This window comes from Carcharodon carcharias, chromosome 6 (genome assembly GCF_017639515.1).
Source record: "Carcharodon carcharias isolate sCarCar2 chromosome 6, sCarCar2.pri, whole genome shotgun sequence".
Taxonomy (NCBI): Eukaryota; Metazoa; Chordata; class Chondrichthyes; order Lamniformes; family Lamnidae; genus Carcharodon; species Carcharodon carcharias.
This window is the reverse complement of record NC_054472.1, coordinates 149,306,315-149,328,123: the sequence shown is the minus strand read 5'-3', so window position 1 is coordinate 149,328,123 and position 21,809 is coordinate 149,306,315. Positions and strand designations below refer to the sequence as shown.

The following is a 21,809-nucleotide window of genomic DNA, read 5'->3' as shown; positions in this document are numbered from 1 at the left end:
CCTACCCACCTGCCACTCTACCAACTCACCCACCTACCATCCTACCCATTTACCCACTAACTTCAACCCTCCTATTCATTCATTCATGCACTCACCCATTCACTAACATTAAAACTGGACACTTAAACTTACCTTATGGCAACTAATGCCATAAAAAGAGGGTATGGCTTCTGCACTGATTCTCTTCGCTGCTCTCCATGTGGATTCCTGTTCTGAGGGAGTTCTTCTGCTTCGTGGATCAGAAGTCAGAGACTTTTCAACAATTGCAGGTAAATGGTTAGTCTTCTGTCTGATGTGTCAGACCCAGTGCTTCCGACTTTGATCAGAAGTTTTGGGCCATTATGTCTACTGCTGAATTTTGCCTCCTTATGTGCGATTATGACTTGATGTGTGTTTATCCCTCTAGTATCTTAACTTCTATATAGCATCATGCTGTATTTTAATTCCCCTAATGTGTTTGTCTAGCAATTGTTCACCTATCAGATTATTCCAAACATTTGTCACGGAGCAAAATGGTTAATCTTAAAATCTGTATTGTTTATATTTAAACTTTATTTTATTATCAGTTCTTGGGAAATGAGTGACACAGCAAGGCAGTAAGTGCCCTGGAAGTGTTAACAGTTCCTTCACTGTTGCTGGGTCAAAATCCTGGAACTCCCTTCCTAATAGCACTGTGGGTGTGCCTACACCACATGGACTGCAGCAGTTCAAGAAGACGGCTCACCACCACTTTCTCAAGGGCAATTAGGGATGGCCTAGCCAGCGATGCCCGCACCCCATGAAAATATTGAAAGAGTCAACTACAAAAGGTTAATGGTCAAGATAAGGGTTCATGGAGTTGGGGGAATATATATTAGCATGGATCGAGGACTGGTTAACGGACAGGAGGCAGAGAGTGGGCATAAATGTTCAAATTGGCAGGCTGTGACTAGTTGAGTGCCACAAGAGTAAGTGCTGGGGCCTCAGCTATTTATAATCTATATTAGTGACTTAGATGAAGAGACAGAGAGTTATGTATCTAGTTTGTTGATGATACAAAGATAGGTGAAATGATAAGCTGTGGGGAGGACACAGAGGCACTGCAAAGTGATATCGACAGGTCAAGAGATGGCAGATAAAGTATAATATGGGGAAGTATTAAGTTACTCTAATATGGTTATCGAATAGATGTTTGTTGCTTTTAAAACTAAGCATCCACTTGAGGGGATTTAATCTTTTTCATTGGGTCTGCAGTTTTTTTTATGAATGGTTGTGTTTATGAGTGACAGCTCTATTAGATTGTTAGAGGTGTGCTCTTTTCATGTCATCTTGGTAGGAAGAGCAGATAGAGACAACCTAAAATAAAGAGTACAATTCTAAAAGGGGTGCAGGAGCAGAGGGACTTGGATATATATGTGCTTAAATCAGTGAAAGTCACAGGATTGGTTGAGAGAGCAGTTAATAAAGCATACAGCTTTATTATCCCAGGTTCATTAATAGGAGCATAGAGTATAAAAGCAAGGAAGTTATGTTAAATTTATATAGAACACTGGTTCATCCTCAACTAGAATATTGTGCCCAGTTCTGGGCACCACACTTTAGGAAGGATGTGAAGACAGTGCAGAAGAGATTCATGAGAATGGTCCCATGGATGAACAAGATTGGAGAAGTTGGGACTATTTTCCTAGGAGAATAGAAGGTTGAGAGGAGATTTGATAGAGGTATTCAAAATTGTGAGGGGTCTGAACAGAGTAGATAGGGAAAAACTGTTTCCACTGTTGGGAGGATCAAGAACACAAAGGCACAGATTTAAGGTAATTGGTAAAAGAAGCAATGGTGACATGAGGAAAAACTTTTTCACACAGCAAGTGGTTAGGATCTGGAATACACTGCCTAAGAGTATAGTAGAGGCAGATTCAATTGAGGTATTTAAAAGGGAATTGATTTTTTATTTATGGGATGTGGCTGTTGTTGGCTAAGCCAGCACTTATTGATCATCTCTAATTTGTTCAGAGGGCAGTTATGAGTCAACCACATTGCTGTAGGTCTGGAGTCATATGTAGGACATTTGTGAACCAGTTGGGTTTTTAATGACAATGATTTCAGGGTCATTATCAGAATTTTAATTCCAGATTTTTATTGAATTCAAATTTCACTATCTGCTATTGTGGAACTTGAACCTGGGTCCCCAGATCATTTCCCTGAGTCTTTAGAAAACTAGTCCACCACTAGACAATACCACTATGCCTCCACCTCCCCATATTATGCTACTATCTGAAAAGGAAGAATGTCCAGACCTACAGGGAGAAGGCAGGGAGCAGCACTAGATGAATTGCTCCTTCGGAGAGCCAGCACAGGTATTAATGGGCCAAATAGCCTCCTTTTGTGCTGTAACCATTCTGTGATGTCCATTTCAAAGATCTCCAATTGCTGTTACATGGCTTCTGAGGACTGTACATAGTGGATACTGGGTAAGTGGCTACAAAATATAAATGGGGGGAATATCAAGGTGCATAGAGGGGAATGGGGATATAAAGGGGCATGGGGAATATGAGGGGGCATGAAGGAAGCTTGGGAGTATGGTGGGCAATGGAGGGAGCATGAGGGTATGAGGCAAACGGTGCTATGGGGGATATGAGGCGATAAAGGGTATGATGGGGCATGAAGGATGGGGAATATGAGGTGCCATTTAGGGGGGAATTGGAGTTGGGTGGGGCTCCAGGGTGGACATTAGAGTCATAAAAATGATGTTGGAGAGCTGGGCTGATGTCCAGGAAACTAAGGTGGTCCTTCTAATCAGTCAGACTGTGTTGAGGTTAATTGTACCTTCTCCTGAGGTCAGCTAACTCAGAAATGATTGGGGATCTTTTACCAATCTGCATTTCCTTTCTACCCTGTGACTTTTAGGAATGACATTGCTTTACTTCGAATGGCACAGCCTGCATATGCTACACCTGATATAGAGGTAGCAGCCTTACCACCCTTCAATGAGATCTTACCCAATGGCTATCCATGTTACGTCACTGGATGGGGATTAACTCAACGTAAGTCCACAACAAGGAGCCATAAATAAGGCAACCACTAGCAGTTCAAATAAAGAATGTAGGAGGAATTTCTTTAGATAGATAACAGCGAGAATGTGAAAATTTCTGCCACATGAAATGTTTGCACGGAAAACATTGATGCATTTAAGGGGAGGCTTGAAGGGGAAGGGAATAGGTGAATAAGGGAGGCAGGGCAGGCAGAGGTAATTGGACTGAGATGAAATTATTATGTAGAGAATAAACACCAGTATAGACCAGTTGGGCTGAATACCCTGTTCCTGTACTGCAGATTCTATGCAGTGTCATGAAAGAGTTCTATGTAATGTTATGACCGGTCCCTGGGTGAGGTCCTCCAATTTGTTAACTTCCCGAACAGGACGCCAATTTTGTTATGCTCCTGGGTGAGGAGGAATGAGCTGGCTCCCCTTCTTTATTCAACCCCCTCGGTTGGTTGCAATAAAGTTAACTTAAAATGGATCCCTTCCTCCGCGAACACCTTTTTCCAGTCCAAAAGTGTTTATTTTTTAGAAGGAGCCAACTTAACCAGGCTTTCTTGAGTCAAAGAAAGAGTAAGTTTATTAGTTACTAAAACCCGAGAAAAATAATAAAATGCAACACATATACACACAGGTCAGAAATGAGAAGTTAAGAATCCAAATAAAAGCTAAAAAAAATACAAAGCGGTCTTTGGTATGTCCATGAGGCATGGATGGCAATACATTACGGCTGATAAGTTAGGTGATTCCGGTAGAGTTGACTTTAGCAGTTTTACAGTTTGCTTGGAGACACTTAGTTCTGCAGGTTGGCTGAAGAAGCTGCCTATTTCCTTTTTGATTGTGGCTTCTGCTGAGCCTTGCCTCCAGCAACAGAGAGAGAGAGAGAGAGAGACTTGGCCTGCAATGGCAGGGGTGACTAATTGGTCTTCTTGCTGTCATACTCATAGCACACCAACATACACTGCATTGCTCTGCAGCTAGCTTTTTTAACCCATTTTTCCCTGCATATTCCTGCAGGGAAACAAAAACCATGGGTGGAATCGTCCCAGATTTTCATTAAGTGCAGTAGTGGGCGGGTAAAATGACGTTTTACCTAGTGGCCGCAATGACAGCTTTTCATGCCATATCATCCCAAAACTGCCACATTGATTATGCAATCCTGGGAAACCTGAAGTTTCCATGGTGGGCAAGCACTCGTTCACCGACCACAACATCAACTTGCCGCTTTATCACGGGTGCCATATTTAAAGTCCAGCTGCTCGCACACCTCTCAGTGCTTCCAGTGTCAACTACTACAAAGAAGACATGGCCCTGAAAGGCAAAAAGACTGTAGCCCCCAAGTTCAATGATATATCCCTTGAGCGCCTTTTGGACGCAGTGGAAGCTTGCCATGAAGTCCTCTACCCCCGCTCTGGCCGCAGGATGGCAGCAACCTCACTAATCCGGCTCAGGAGACAATGGCCAATCCCCTGCAAAAGAGGACAGCCACCCAGTGCCGCAAGACGATGAATGATCTCCTACATTCTGCCAGGGTAAGTCACTCTTCTCATTACTCTCAACTCAGACACTCATAAACCCATCACACATCCACAGGGCTCTAACTCACTGCCAGTTCAAGGGACATTACCAGTCATTCTCTCATACACGCCTTCATTGTCCTCATCCCATCTGTGGACAACTTAGCACCCACACATGCCAAGCACACTTATCATCTGGCCTGGCAGGTGTCCTGATTACACTCTCTCCATCTCTATTTATGCAGGACAAACTGGCACAAGAGGGAGAGGTCGGTGGAAGAATGCCTGAAACCAGGGTCCTCGTGGACTTTGAAAACAGAGCCATCCAGCTGGCTGGCGAGGATCTGGACTGCTCCTGTGCTGACAGTGAGGTTGGCGGTGCTCTACAAAGTGAGGATCCAGCAGCACAACATCCATAAGACAACCATGCTGTGAGTGATGTGTCCTGTTACACAGGCCATTGCCATGATCTAATGATCTCTTCTTGCTTTTGCAGACACACCTGCCTAACAGCCGACAGAGTCCACGACCAAGGGTCCCCAGTCAAGCCCTGAAGAGGAATCTGAATGTGTCCTCCTTGAAGTCCCATCACAGTGCTCACCAACACCTGTCACCAGTGCAGAGACACACACCTTGATGGGACCTAGCTTTAGAGCAGCTTGGGGATCACAATCTGGTGAGCACATCACCCTTTATGAATCACAGCAGGCGGCACTGTCTGGCACTAGGAGGATTGCTGGAGGAATGAAATTTGCTGAATCCAAATCAGATGTCGAGCCTCTGGGCTCAGTCATGTCACAGTTGCTGGAGCTCCAAAGGCAAGCTCAGGAGCTTCAGGACGGGATGTCCACTGCGGTCCTCAGATTGCCAAGCACAATGGAGGAGTCCGTCTGCCTTTAGGCTTGAGGTGATAGTGCTGGCATGCCAATGCACCGTGGTCAATACTGGCAGGATGGCAGCTGCCATGGAGTCATTGGTCCAGGACATCCCTCCTGCTCTGCTGCACAGGCTGAACTCCATCGCTGATGGCATAGTTGCTCTCCAACTGTCTGTACGTGAGAAGGGTGCAAGGCAGCTCGATCTCACTTCAGCTACCCCTTCTCCCCAAGGAGTCAGCCAGGGGCCCTTGGGCACCCATAAGGAGGAGGATCAGCAGGCGCCCACCCCAGGGAAATCCACCCAGATGACTCCGGGAGCGTCCAGTCCATCCCAATCCCCTCTTCCTATGACTCCAGCAGCTCCAGCTTCACAGCTCGAGGAGGGTGTCACTGCCACACAGCAGGACCCCGAAAGCAGGCTGGGGCCCTCCAGGTCTTGGCCCCCCGGAGGATACCCGTCAAGGTCATCACAGACAGGATGTAGCAGTCAGCAGGCTGCCTCCACTTCCGCTGTGGATATCCGGGGAGAACCAAGATGTAGCAGGAAGGTTAGGAAGGTTAAGATGATGTAGTTGCTCAGCCTGGGGCACGGGTATTAGTCACTTGTACATAATGTTCACTATTGTCAACAGAGTCCCAAGAATATCTCTGCCTATGGCTCCTTGTTCTGATGAGCAGTGTTCATGTTACTCAGGTGTGAAACTGTTCTGCACAATATAAAGGCAGGTGTCTCAGTTCAGGGCCTCTTCCCTGTGCTCTGTGCAGCCTTCAGACCAAAGTGATGGTTCAGCCACACACTCCCTGGACACATTACTGATGCCTGCACCCCAACGCTGCTTGTCATTGTTGCCAGAATATTGTGGGCCCTCATAGCTGATAGAGTTGTGAAGGACGAAGATGACATACATTGAGGAGACACCATTGCACACATAGCATCTATGAACGTTTGACTCCAGTCTGGCTTATGGCAGCGCACATACCCTCTGTGATAATGCTCTTGTCATGGTGACACAGAGATGTCACAGAGTTCCATCATTCTCTCTGTGCTCTCAGCACCTTTAAGGTGGGGCTGGCCCCCATCTCTTCAGCATCTGTGATCAGTGACGCTGTGCTTCTGAAGGACTCAGGTGCTGAAGGCAGACGAAAGATCAGATGCTTTTAAAGTTTCATGGCTACGTCTCCATCATATGACTTTGATTACAGAGCACAAGTGAGCTGCCCTTGGCCAAATAGGAGTCAGATATTCTTAGAGGCTACGTGAAGATCTGTGAAGTGTCTTCACTGCATGTTGTCATCATCCTTCTGCAATCAACAACTATTTGGGCCTCCACTGCATCACCATGACAAGAGCATTATCACAGAGGGTATGTGCGCTGCCATAAGCCAGACTGGAGTCAAACATTCATAGATGCTATGTGTGCAATGGTGTCTCCTCAATGTATGTCATCTTCGTCCTTCACAACTCTATCAGCTATGAGGGCCTCCCAAGCATGCCTGACTTGTCTGGCCAGTGCAACGGCCTCATCACCGTCATCATCGCCTTTGAGGACCTCCTCATCCACATCGCCATTGACATCCTCCTCATTGGAGGAGACCTTCAGCTCCTGCAACCCCTCCACAGCCAGCTAGTCTCCCCACTGCAGTGCCAGGTTGTAAAAGGTGCAGCTGGCAACGACGATGTGTGACACCCTCTATGGGCTATATTGCAGGACTCCACCAGACTGGTCCAGGCATCGGAACCTCATTTTCAGCATCCCGATGGTTTGCTCCACCAAGTTGCGATTTGCAGCATGAGCCTCGTTATACCTTCGCTCTGCTTCAGTCTGAGGCTGCCGCATGGGTGTCATCAGCCACGTCCTTTGCAGGTAGCCCTTGCCCCTGAGGAGCCAACCCTGCAGCCTCTGTGGACCATTGAAAACGTCAGGGATCTGTGACTGACTGAGAACATAGGAGTCATGCACACTTCCTGGAAACCGTGCGTAGGCCTGCAGGATGTGTTTTCAGTGGTTGTATACCAGCTGCACATTCAGCGAATGAAATCCCTTGTGGTTGACATTGTTGACTATGTGTTCTGACGGAGACCTGAGCATCATGTGAGTGCAGTCGATGGCACCGTGCACCTGTGGGAAATCCGAGATCTGGGCAAATCCAATTGGTCTTGCGTCTTGGCTCTCCTGGTCCCGGGCAAAATGCACAAAAATAATGTGGCCTCGCGAAGTTGGCATTCGTGAACTCATGGATGCAGTTGTGGGTGGAGGCTAGTAAAATCAAAAGAAGTCACCTGTGGAGCCCTGAAAGGAACTACTGGTGTAGAAATTGAGTGCCCCTGCCACTTTTATGGACTTTCATGGCCGCTGGCAGTGGATGACCTCCATGTCCACATAGCGCTAAATCCTGCAGAAACTGGCAATTGTGACCAACCAGTTGCCCAGCCATGTGCAGTCTTCAGCAACACTGGTTTTCAGTCATTTGCAGGAATGAAAGGCGGCGTCTATGGACCCTGGGCCTAGCCAAGTGCTGACGAGTGATGGCTCGCTGTGGCACTTTGGCGTCATGTTTGGGAGCCTCAGCCACCCTTCTTCCAGAGAGTGCTGCTCCTCCCTCTGCACAGCCAGGTGCCTCAGTCACTCTCTTCTTCATTGTCTTCGCTCTCTGTACGCCACAAGGCATACAGCTAGTTCACCAGGCTCCAGGATTCTGAGGTACTCCTCCTGCAAGATGAAAGAAAGAGATGTGTGGGCTAGCATGGGTGTACTAAGAACTTCTCTTGGTTAAATCTGAAAGCCCCTTAACCTACAGTCTCCCCTGGAGAGTGGTGGCCATCACTTGGATGACCAGAGATCAATGCACTGCATGGCTGCCCGAAACCCCACCTTCGTCCACCCCACTCCACCTGATCGATTGGTGGCAGCTTTGCCCATTGGACTGCTTGCTGTGCTCTCAGCTCAGGTGCAGGGATTCTCCTTACCCGTGCTGCAAGGCTGCACTGTGAGCCGAAACCATGGGGGAGATTGGTCCAAACCCGAATGATGACATTGCAAGGGGATGTGAGTGCTTCCACCAGTGACTGCTCCATAGCCAGCTTTAGCAAAGAGATTATAGAACATGCCCAGTCATCCAGAAGTCTCATGGCATCAGGTCAAACATGGGCAAGGAAATCTCCTGCAGATTATGATGTACCGCATTCCCTCAGCTGATGAATCGGTGTTCCTCCATGTTGAACACCACTTGGAGTAAGCACTGAGTGTGGTAAGGGTGCAGAATGTACTCAGGTGGGGGACTTCAATGTCCATCACCAAGAGTGTCTCAGTAGCACCACTACTGACCGAGCTGGCGGAGTCCTAAAGGACGCAGCTGCTAGACTAGGTCTGCAGCAGGTGGTGAGGGAACCAGTGAGAGGGAAACACATACTTGACCTCATCCTCACCAATCTGCCTGCCGCAGATGCATCTGTCCATGACAGTATCAGTAGGAGTGACCACTGCACAGTCGTTGTGGAGACGAAGTCCCACATTCACATTGAGGATATCCTCCATCGCGTTGTGTGGCACTACCACCATGCTAAATGGGATAGATTTCAAACAGATCTAACAACTCAAGACTAAGCATCCTTGACGCGCTGTGGGCCATCAGCAGCTGCAGAATTGTACTCAAACACAATCTGTAACTTAATGACCTGGCATATCCCCCACTCTACCATTACCATTAAGGCAGGAGATCAACCTTTGTTCAATGAAGAGTGCAGGAGGGCATGCCAGGAGCAGCAGCAGGCATACCTAAAAATGAGGTGTCAACCTGGTGAAGCAACAACACAGGACAACTTGCATTCCAAACAGCATAAACAGCAAGTGATAGACAGAGCTAAGCAATTCGGATAAACGGATCAGATCTAAGCTCTGCAGTTCTGCCACATCAAGTCGTGAATGGGGATGGGTAATTAAACAACTCACTGAAGGAGGAGGCTCCACAAATATCCCCATCCTCAATGATGGAGGAGCCCAGCACACCAGTGTAAAAGATAAGGCTGAAGCTTTTGCCACAATCTTCAGCCAGAAGTGTCAAGTAGATGATCCATCTCAGCCTCCTCTAGAGTTCCCCAGCTTCACAGATGCCAGTCTTCAGCCAACACAATTCACTCCATGCGATATCAAGAAACAGCTGAATGCACTAGATAGTACAAAGACTATGAGCCCTGACAATATTCTGGCAGTAGTACTGAAGACTTGTGCTCCAGAACTTGCCATGACCCTAGCCAAGCTGTTCCAGTACAGCTACAACACTGGCATCTACCCGGCTATGTGGAAAATTGCCCAGGTATGTCCTGTAACAGCAATAAAACAAAAAGGACAAATCCAAACCAGCCAATTACTGCCCCATTAGTCTACTCTCGATCATCAGTGAAGTAATGGAAGAGGTCATCAACAGTGCTATTAAGTGGCACTTGTTTAGCAATAACCTGCTCACTGACACCCAGTTTGGGTTCCACCACAGCCACTCAGCACCTGACCTCATGCTTTGGTTCAAACATGGACAAAGGAGCTGAACTCCAGAGGTGAGGTGAGAGTGACTGCCCTTGACACCAATGCTGCATTTGACTGATCGAGGTGTACAAGATTATGAGGGGCATGGGCAGGGTGGATAGGGAGCAGCTGTTCCCCTAAGTTGAAGGGTCAGTCACGAGGGGACATAAGTTCAAGGTGAGGGGCAGGAAGTTTAGGGGGGATGTGAGGAAAAACCTTTTTACCCAAAGGGTGTTGACGGTCTGGAATGTGCTGTCTGGGAGGGTGGTGGAAGTGGGTTGCCTCACGTCCTTTAAAAAGTATCTGGATGAGCACTTGGCACATCATAACATTCAAGGCTATGGGCCAAGTGCTGGTAAATGGGATTAGGTAGATAGGTCAGGTGTTTCTCACGTGTCGGTGCAGACTTGATTGGCCGAAGGGCCTCTTCTGCACTCTGTCATTCTGTGATAAGGTCAGAAGTGGGGATGATCACTGATCATTACACAATGTTCAGCACTATTCATGACTTCTCAGATACTGAAATAGTCCATGTCTAAATGCAGCTGGAACTGTATAATATCCAGGCTTGGGCTGACAAGTGAAAAATAACATTCGCGCCACACAAGTGCCAGGCAATGACCATTTCCAACAAGATAGAATCCTAACCATTGCTCTTGACATTCAATGACATTACCATCATTGAATCCCCCACTATCAACATCCTGGGGGGGGTGGGGGGTACCATTGACCAGATACTAAACAGGACTGGCTGTATAAATGCTGTGGCTACAAGAGCAGGTCAGAGGCTAGGAGTTGTGTGGTGAGTAACTCATCTCCTGTCTACCATCTACAAGGCACAAGTCAGGAGTGTGATGGAATACTCCCCACTTGCCTGGATGAGTACAGCTCATCCCAGAACACTTAGGAAGCTTGACACTGCCCAGAACAAAGCAGCCCATTTGACTGGCACCACATCCATAAACATTCACTCCCTCCACCATCAAAGCACAGTAGTGTACCATCTACAAGATGCACTACAATAATTCACCAAGGCTCCTTCAACAGCACCTTCCAAACCCACAACCACTACCATCTAGGAGGACAAGGGCAGCAGATACATGGGAACACCACTACCTGGAAGTTCCCTTCCACATCACACACCACCTTGACTTGGAAATATATCGCCATTCCTTCACTGTCCCTGGGTCAATATCTTGCAACTCCCTTCCGAACAGCACTGTGAGTGTACCTACACCACATGGACTGCAGTGGTTCAAGAAGGCAGCTCACCACCACCTTCTCAAGGGCAACTAGGGATGGGCAACAAATGCTGGCCCAGTCAGCGAAGCCCACGTCCCGTGAATGAATAAAAAATAAACTCACCTCCGAGTTCCACTCAAAGTGCAGCCCACCAAGTGCATGCCTTTTATATGCTGCTGTGAAACACGTGTGAGTGGATGATCCAGCTTTGGGGGGTGGGGGGAGGAATGAATCTGGTGGGCTAACCTTATAATGATATGCTGATGCATTACAAAGACGTTCCCAATGAAAAATGGGCCCACCATCGACGGGTTGAGCAGACAATCACAAACTGGTTTAATGACATTGTGAAACCGAATTTTGCCCTTCTTGCCATACTGTCCGTTCAAGCCACCGAACACACCCGACCCCAGCGGGCATGGAAGACTCCGCCCCATGTCTTGCACCCAGAGTCTATTTTCTTTCATCTCCAACCATTTCACACATTCTGAGATATAAGTCAACAGAGTAAGGATTTTAGATGACTGCTGAGACATGGTAATCAGTCTTTGTCTCCACAACCACAGGAGATTAAATTTCAGTCTTTTGCATCTTTCCTATCTCCCTTTCATGTGTCTCTGCTTGAAGAAGGCCATGACAGGTGCAACATTCCATGTTCTCTCAGGAGAGAGTTCTGTCAGTATAATCCACATAGGAATTTTCCAGAAAGTGGTCAATTTACATTATCAGCCTCTTTTGCCCAGTGTCCTTACTTTACTGGAAGCAAAGCTGGCGTGGAGCCGACATGCTCCACGCTGACCCACCCTACAGCCATAAAGCACTGTGAGTGGGCTTCCACCTAACTGGGAAGGCTGCAGGCAGGTAGAAAGGAGCCTAGGGGAGATCGCCTACAATTGGCAAAGGGAAACCCCTGAAGATTGAACCACACCCCTCTTCTGTCTTGCCCTTTGAGGAACTTTGTTAAAAAATCAGGCAGCCTGTTCCTACCTGGCTGCCCACGCTGAACTTTTTATGGGCAGCATATTATCAGGGTCAATTGGCTTGATAACAAGCCTAAATGACCCTTGGTTACTTATCTGAATATGGTGGGCAGGCCGTCGATGTTGGTGCTTGCCCACTCCCCAGTGTTATGAGGGTGAGCTTGGGGTTCGGTAGTGGGTTGGTTACCTGCCCTACTTTACATGCTACCCCTGTCCAAAACATGCCCAGCGGGGACATGTAAAATACAGCCCGAAGTTTGTGGAATAGTATATGTTAGCTCCATGCACCTAAAGATGGTGTAGTGTGTGCAGGCTGACAGGCAATGGCCTGTTTCAGGATGGCTCAGGGACCGAGTGAGAGAGCACACTGGAAGATCTAATGAAGGAGGTCCAGTGAAAGAGGGGTGTCCTTTGTTCGCAGGGGCAGACGAGTCCACTGTCTTCTGTCACTTTGTCCTACAGCAGCTGGAGCTTCAGATCCTTTATGAAGATGGTAGATTCCATTAACCATGAGCTAAATGCCATTTCAGCTTAAGACTCCAGTTAGGCCACCTCAGAGGTGCTTTACTGCCCAAAGTAGCCACAGAAAACCTCACTCCTGTATCAGTAGAATTAAAATAAATTTGCAGGATGGACATTTTACCACTAGATGCCACTATATTCTTCATTATATCTTCAAAATATGCCTGAGCATTAGCTCAAGTTTACCTGTAAGCTTGCGCCATTCTACAACATAACAGCACAAAAGAAAAAGGAAATCGTGGCATAAGAAACTTAATCCATTAAATACACAATTGTGCCACTGGACCACAAAACAGATAGTGTAAGCCTGATGGGAACAACTGGACCATAAAATTTGAAGAATAACCAAAAAAATTGATTAAATAACACCAATACGTTCTGTTGCTCTTTCAGCTTTTGGTCTTCCCTCTCCCACTCTGCAGCAAGCTCTGCTCCCTGTGGTGGACTATGCTACATGCTCATCTCCACAGTGGTGGTCAGGCTTGGTCACCAAAAACATGATCTGTGCTGGGGGTGATGGTATGACGTCTGCATGTCAGGTAATGATCTCTGTTAATCTATATTGTTGTTATGATGTACACTCTGCATTTATTCCACATGAATAGGTGCAGCCTAGTGGACCCTTGGGTCGGTACGGCAAAAGTTTGCATTGTAGATTGATAGGGCATATTTCTGTGTCCACAATGAGCCATTTGGTTGATTAGCCAATTACATTTGGACTGCGTTGTCCAATGGCTCAGCAGATTGACAGGTCTTGTTTCACACAAAAGTGGGATGTACATCTGTGTCCACATTTCTCCATTCAACAATTTACCAATTTCACCTAGGAGAAACTGTCCAGGGGAAGGGAAAATTCAACTGAATCCTAAAGGAGGTTTCCAGTCAGTGGTGGTGGAAAATGCATTAGATTAACAGGAACTTTTTTTTTATTTGTTCATGGGATGTGGGCATCGCTGGCTGTGCTAGCATTTATTTCCTATCCGTGAGTGGCTGGGAGGCTTGCTAGGCCATTACAGAGTCAACCACATTGCTGTGGGTTTGGAATCAAATGTACACCAGGTAAGGACAGAAGATTTCCTTCCCTAAAGGACATTAGTGAACCAGATGGGCTTTTACAACAATCAATTCATAGTTATCACCAAACTTTTAATTCCAAATTTTTTACTGAGTTCAAATTTCACTATTTGCCATGGTGGGATTCAAACCCAGGCCCCCAAAGCATGGCCCTAGGTATCTGGAGTACTAGTCCAGTGACCATACCACTACGCTACCACATCCCTTGGCAGGGCTGTTTAACTGGTGGATGAACCATTACCACCCTTATTCACTGCCAGAAGTACAAAACTACCCCAATGCGTTTTCCAAGAGTAAGAAGAAAAATAAAGGAAGAGTGATCTGGCCTTAATCAACATCACTGAAAGAGATTTTCTGGTAATCTATCACATTACTGTTTGTTCATTCTTCCTGTGCTCACATTGACTGCTGCATTTTCAACATTAAGACAATGAATACACTACAAAAGTAATTATTTGACTGTGAAGCAATTTGCTGAGGTTGTGAAAGGCACTGTATAAGTACAACTTCATCTTCTTCATAAACTATTTGTTCAGCTTCCAGCTGTGAGTTTGAATGTGCTCTAGGTGGGCCTCACTGGGAAACAGTCTGAATGAAAGTTAAAGGGGAGGATGCATGATGTCGATGGAGCTTTGAAATGCTGCATTGTAGAATGATAGGAGAGAAGTTTACATCAATTCAAGCACCACAGAAAGACAAGGTATCCCATGGAAAGTCAAATCAAACCCTGCTGATCACACAGCAGCATTGGCAGAAGAACTCAGTCTTCATGGTATCCTCTCAGCCAGGGAAGAGAGATAACAGGAAAAGGATAATAAAATAACTCATCAACAAGATATGGTGACTAAAATTTCAAAGAACATATAACTGTAAAAGAGATCTAAATCATTAGAGTCCTTGGTGTCATAGTGTTAAGGTCAGATGTAAAATATGGAATGGATTGATGCACCATAATCCTCCAAAAAAACATGTGGTTTGATGGTATGTTGCCTCCCTGATGCCAGGGTCAAAAATGTCACGGAGAAGCTGCAGAACATTCTTCTGGGGGAGGGTGATCAGCCAGAGGTTGTGGCCCATGTTGGTAACAATGACTTAGGTAGGAAAGAGGATGAGGTCCTGAAAGCAGATTTTAGGTAGCTAGGAAGGAGATTGAAAAGCAGGACCTCTAAAGCAGTAATCTCAGGATTATTCCCAGTCCTACTTTGAAGTGAGTATAGAAATAGGAGAATTGAGTGATTGAACATGTGGCTGGGAAGCTGGTATAGGAGGGAAGGCATCAAATTTCTGAGGTATTGGGACCGCTTTTGGGGAACGTGGGACCAGTATAAGCGGACAGGCTACACCTGAACAGGACTGAGATTAATATCCTCACAGGGAGATTTGCTAGTGCTGTTGAGTGAGGTTTAAACTAGATTGGCAGGGTGCTGGGAACCTGAGGGCAAATTCAGTGCAGGTTATGGGAGATGGAGAATTAGTGAGTGACTCTCAAAGACAGAAGAAGCACAGGTTAAAGAGTGTACAGCACAGGAATTTGTCAGTGTTAAATCATCAGTTAAATCAGTGTTAAATATTTATCTACTTTCTGAAGCAATGAGTTGATACAATAGAAGAATTCTGCTGAATCTCAATATGTTAATACAATGAGTATAGCAAATAAAGCTGATGAGCTGAGGGCACAGATAGATACATGGCAGCATGATATCAACATTGTAATGGAAATTTAGCTTAAAGAGGCACAAAAATGGCAGCTCAACATCCCTGGATATAGTGTTTTCAAGCAGGATGGAGAGGTGGATAAAAAAGGTGGGGAGTGTCACATTATTGGTTAAAGAAACAATTACAGCTGTGAGGAAGGATGATATACTAAATGAAGCATCAAATGAGACCATATGGGTTAAGCCCAGAAATAAAAAATGGGGCAGCCACATTGCTAGGAGTTTATTATAGACCCACAGATAGTGGGAGTGAGAAGAGCAAATGTATAGGTGAATTTCTCAGTGCAAAAACAATAGGGCAGTAATAGTTGGAAACTTCATCTACCTTAATATCAGTTGGGCTACAAACAGTGTGAAGGGCACAGAGGGCACAAAATTCTTAAAATGCACTCAAGAGAACATTTTCAGCCAGCACGTAACAAGCCCAATGAGAGGGGATGCAATTCTAGATTTAGTCTTAGGAAATGAAGCTGGGCAAGTGGATGAAGTAGCAGTGGGTGACCATTGATAGTGACCATAATGCAGTTAGATTTAGCATAATTATGGAAAAGGACAAAGATAAAACAGGAGTAAATGTTGTAAATTGGGGGAAGACAAATTTTACAAAGCTGAGAGGTGGCTTGGCGAGAGTGGACTGGATACAGCTCCTAGAAAGTAAAACAGCGTCAAATCAGTGGAAGGTATTCAAAAGCAAGATTCTACAGGCACAGTGGAGAAATGTCCCCACAAAGAAAAAGCATGATACTGCCAAATCTAGAGCCCCCTGTTACCTAGTAGCATACATGGTAAGATAAAGAAGAAAAAGAAAGCTTATGACAGTCACAAAAAGCTTAATACTGTGCAGAGCCTAGAGAAGTATAGGAAGTACAGGGGTGAAGTAAAAAAGGAAATTAGGAAAGCATAGGGAAGATATGAAAAAATATTGGCAGGTAAAATCAAAGAAAACCCTAAGGTGTTTTATCAGTACATTAAGAGCAAGAGAATAAAGGTGGGGCCTATCAGAGATGTAGATGGCAACTTGTGTGTTGATGCTGAAGATGTGAGCAGGGTTCTCAATGAGTACTTTGTCTCTGTCTTCACTAAAGAGATGGATGATGCAGACATTCTAGTTAAAGAGGAGGAGTGTTAAATATTAGATACAATAAGCATAATGAGAGAGGAAGTACTGGAGGGCCTGGCATCCTTGAAGGTGGATAAATCACCAGGGCCGGATGGATTGTATCCAGGTTGTTAAAGGAAGCGAGGGAAGAAATAGCAGATACTCTGAGGATCATTTTCCAATCCTCACTAGATACAAGCGAGGTACCAGACAATTGGAAGTCTGCAAATGACGTACCAATATTTTTAAAAGGTGCGAAGGATAGTCAGAAAATTATAGGCTGGTCAGTCTGACTTCAGTGGTGGGCAAAATATTGGAATCAATTCTGACAGACAGGATAGGCTGTCACTTAGAAAGGCTGGGATTGAGCAGGGATAGTCAGCATGGTCTTGTTAGGGGAAGATCGTGTTTTTCTAATTTAATAGACTTTTTTGAGGAAGTAACAAGGAGGACTGATAAGGGTAATAAAGTGGATGTTGTTTACATCGATTTTAGTAAGGCACTTTACAAGGTCCCACATGGCAGACTGGTCAGAAAAGTGAGAACCCATGGGATACAGGGGTAGGTGATCAGTTGGATCCAAAATTGACTCAGTGACAGGAAACAAGGGGTAATGGTCAATGGATATTTTTGCGAATGGAAAGCGGTCTCTAGTGGCATTCCACAGGGTTCAGTTTTGGGGCCCTTGCTTTTTATTGTATATATTAATGATTTGGACTTAAATGTGGGAGGCATGATTGGGAAATTTGCAGATGGCACAAAAATTAGCTGTGTAGTTGATAGTGAAGAGGATAGCTGTTGTCTCCAGAAAGATATGAATGCTTTGGTAGAGTGGACAGAAAAGTGGAAAATGGAATTCAATCCAGAAAAGTGAGGTAATGCATTGGGGAGGGCAAACAAAGCAAGGGAATATTCAATAAACAGCAAGATATTGAGAGGGGTTGAGGAAGTGGGAGATCTTGGAGCGTATGTGCACAGGGCACTGAATGTGGCAGGCCAGGTGGATAAGGTGATAAAGAACGCATATGGAATGTTTTCCTTTTTTGGATGAGGTACTGAATACAAAAGCAGGGATGTAATGATGGAACTGTGTAAATGCTGGTTAGGCCATAACTGGAATTTAGTGTACAGTTCTGGTCACCACATTATAGGAAAGACATCATTGCTCTGGAGAGAATACAGAAGAGATTTACAAGAATGTTGCCAGGGCTGGAAAATCACAGTCATGAGGAAAGATTTGATAGGCTTGTTTTCCAGAGGAGGCTGAGGGGTGACCTAATTATACTAAATTATAAAGGTGTACTAAATTATAAGGGACCTAGATAGGGTAGACAGGAAAGACCTGTTTCTCCCAGCTGAGGAGTTAATTATCAGGAGGCAAAGATTTAATGCAATTAGTAGAAGGATTAGAGGGGACATGAGGAAAAACTTTTACACCCAGAGGGTGACGGGCGTCTGGAATTCACTGCCTAAATTGGTGGTTGAGGCTGAAATGATCAACTCTTTTAAAAGGTACCTGGATCTGCACCTGCAGCACTGTAACCTGCAAGGCTATGGACCAGGTGCTGGAAAGTGGGATTAAAAATAAGTGGACAGTTTATTTTTTATTGGCCGGTGCAGACATGATAAGCTGAATGGCCTCTTCCTACATCGTAACTTTTTTATGGTTCTATGGTTACAGAGTAGGACAGAGTCTACAATGTGACTAATGTTACATGGTTCATTGAAGGAATGAACCAGGTGGCCTCATCTCAGATGCACTTTCTTGTTCACAGGGAGATTCTGGTGGCCCCCTAAACTGTCAGAACGATGCTGGAAGCTGGGTTGTCCATGGTATTGTAAGCTTCGGACCAGTCTCCTGTGTTATAGAGAAGCACCCTACAGTTTTTACTCGGGTATCAGCATATATCAACTGGATTTACCAGGTAGGTCTTCTTTGTTATATTACACAATGAAAGGTCACTGAACCAAAACATTAACACTGTTTCTCTTCCCACAGATGCTGACTGACCTGCTGGGTATTTCCAACATTTTCTGTTTTTATTTCAGACTTTCAGCATCCATTTTGCTTCTTTATTCTACTACCTGTTCCTTTGTAGACTAAAGGCAGTAACACATTCTGATTCAAGAACCCCATTATCTAAGCCTATTGGGCTCCTCATGTAAAGGAAAATATCCCAGAGCTATTTACAGAGAAGAGTAGAAGAGAGGTCAAAAAGATGGGTAATCAGTTGACTTTAAGAAGAAAGGAGATCGTAAGGCAAAATAATTGTGGTACAGAATTCGAGAGCATGATCACAGAAAGATCTGCCTCCCGAATGAAATGGTGAGAATGTTAACTAAGTAATATAGGAGTAGATAGCATGTGGGGATGCTGAAGAAGATCTCTCAGAAAGGTAGGGAATGATGCCTTGAAGGAACTTTGGAAAGGATTTTTTTTCATGAATAATTGAAGAATCTACTCTGTCAGAAGCTATTACAAGTTTATTTTACTTAAATAAATGTTAGCATTGTTTTGCATCAAATGCATAATAAGCTAATCCAGATGGTTGGAGTTTCTTTTTATGGCAAAATATTTATCTTGTTGACATCTGGAGAAAGGAATTAATTTTTACAAAACACGACTATTAAACACAAGAGTTTCAATATTAAATTATTAAAGTTTTCATATCAGTGATCATAACCAGACTTGCCTTAGATGTTGCAAGTCATGCTCATCATTCATTCCTTTTTGTCGTTACCCATATGTGTCTTTCCACTGCCAATATTTGATTCAAATGTTATGCTGCTCATTCCCAACACTTCAACTTCTCAATTAGGTCCATTGAAAATTAGGTGGCCATTTTCAGGTAGGCAGTGTGCTCACTATTCAGCTTCAGAACTTGCTGCTGGGTACCTTCACTGGGAACGAAGAGTGGGAGAGAAACATAATGGGCAGCTGAATCTATATCGTCCACTTTACACTATGGCCAACAGTCACCCTTGACCATTCAGCATTAATAAGCACGCTAGCCAACTGCAACTGACATTCAATCATCAAATTTTCAATTTTTTTATTCTTACATGGGATGTGAGGGTAAATGATCCACCTTCTTGAACCACTGCAGTCCATCTGGTGCAGGTACATCCACAGTGCTGCTGGGAAGGGGGTTCCAGGATTTTCATCCCATAACAGTGAAGGAACGATGGTCAGAATGGTCTATGGCTTAGAAGAGAACTTGCAGTTGTGGTGTTCCCATGTGTCTGCTGCCCTTGTCCTTCTCGGTGCGAGAGGTCATGGATTTTAATGATCAAAGGAGTCTCAGTTTGTTGCTGCAGTCCATCTCGCATATAGTACATACTGCTGCCACTGTAGTGGAGTGAATGTTTAAGTTAATGGATGGGGTGCTGTTCAAGCAGGCTGCTTTATCCTGGATGCTGTTGAGCTTCTTCCATGGTGTTGGAGCCACATTCATCCAGGTAAGTGCAGAGTATTCCATCACACTCTTGACTTGTGCCTTGTAGATGATGGACAGACTTTGGGGGGGGGGGTGGAGGGAGTCAGGAGGTGAGTTACTTACCTCAGAATTCCCAGCCTCTGACATGCTTTTGTAGCCATAGTATTTATATAGCTGGTCCAGTTTTGTTTTTGGTTAATGGTAACCCCTAGGATCTTCATAGTGGCGGATTCAGCGATGATAATGCCATTGAATGTCAAGCAGAGATGGTTAGATTCTCTCTTTTTGGAGATGGTCATTGCCTGGCCTATTTGTGGTATGAATGTTACTTGCCAGTTATCAGCCTAAGCCTGAACGTTGTCCAGGTCTTGCATATGGACACAAACTTCTTCATTACTGAGGAGTTGTAAATGGTAATGAACATTGTGCAATCATTGGTGAACATCACATTTCTGACCTTATGATGGAATATTTATTCACCATATCTGGCCCTTATGTACTTCTGATACCACATTGTCCTACCTAACAGTCATCACATATTATTTTTCTTTTTATGGTCACCCCAGCCTACCAGCCCTTCAGCTGTAGTCGTTGTAAACTTGTGCAACCATCTACATGCAGCCTTTACAAACCAAATTATTACATAGCATTTTACCTAAAATTGACTTCTTGCTGCTCTCCAAATTTTCCTGTCACGCCCACGACGATGTCTGCTGCTGGAGAACTGGAAAATCTCGCCAATGAGTGTCATCAGCCTATTCAACCATCAATGGTATCATCTCAAGCTCCTCTCTTGCACCCTCCAAAAATCTAAGCACATCCAAAACTCTATTTTATCTATCATAACTCACATCAATTTCTATCTAATCAGCAATCCAGTGCTTGCTATCCACATTTTCTGTTGGTCCAAGATCCCCATGATTTTAAAATTCTCATCTCTGTGTTCCAATCTCTCCATGGCCTTAACCCCTTATCTCTGCAATCTCCTCCAGTCATAAAACACTTTGAGAACTCTGCATTTGTGCAACTCTGACATCTGCATTATTTCCTTTATCCTACCATTGGCAGCCGTGTCTTCAATAGTCTAGGCCCTAAGCTATGGAATTCTCTACCTAAACTTCACCATCTCTTCACCTCTCTCCCCACTTAAGGTAGTCTTTAAAAACTATTTCTTTGGCCCAGCTTTTCATAAGCTGTCCTAATGTCTCCTTCTTTGCTTTGGTGTCAATTTTTGCCTGATTGCACTCCTATGAAGCACCTTGGGACATTTTACTGCAAGTAAATGCAAAGACAAGATGTTGTTGGTTTTGTTATCACAGTTGAATCAATTGTGTCCTCACTAAACATCAATCGAGGCACTTTCTAGACAAAGGCAGTAGGAGCCCTGAATGAATTTTGCTTTTCCCTTCCCTATCAGCCTTGGTAATTGTAGCATTCTGATTGCAATCCTGATGTAGAACATAGCCAACTCACTATAGACCAGGAATACAAACACGGTGTCGTAATAATTAATTTTATATTTGTTCCCTTTTTTCAGACCATGGATCAAAATGCTGGCAATTAAGACGATTCCTAAGTATTATCCATGGAGTGAAGTCAAGCAGAAACATTTGCCTGCTGTATTAATCAAAACCTGTCAATAAAAATAGGTTTCTCTGATTTAACCTGCACGCATTTTATTTTTCCTTTGCCACCATGTGATTAACTTTTATGATAATAAACAGAATTTTAAACATTCTAACATTTAAGATTCTACTCCAACTCTCTAGTAATGCTGTGTAGAGAAGTTAGTTTCCCACAAGTGCT

At 44.7% G+C, this 21,809-nt stretch overlaps 1 protein-coding gene across 1 annotated transcript in view; it reads left to right on the top strand.

Annotated features, from left to right (window-relative positions):
• Positions 1-21,567, top strand: part of LOC121278842 (elastase-1-like) — a 51,182-nt gene extending 29,615 nt beyond the window's left edge. Inside the window, exons 5-8 of the mRNA XM_041189300.1 lie at positions 2,887-3,023; positions 13,072-13,217; positions 18,342-18,491; positions 21,541-21,567. Coding sequence (XP_041045234.1) covers positions 2,887-3,023; positions 13,072-13,217; positions 18,342-18,491; positions 21,541-21,567 — 460 coding nt within the window. The remainder of the gene's footprint in view (positions 1-2,886; positions 3,024-13,071; positions 13,218-18,341; positions 18,492-21,540) is intronic.
• The last annotated feature ends 242 nt before the right edge of the window (positions 21,568-21,809 follow it).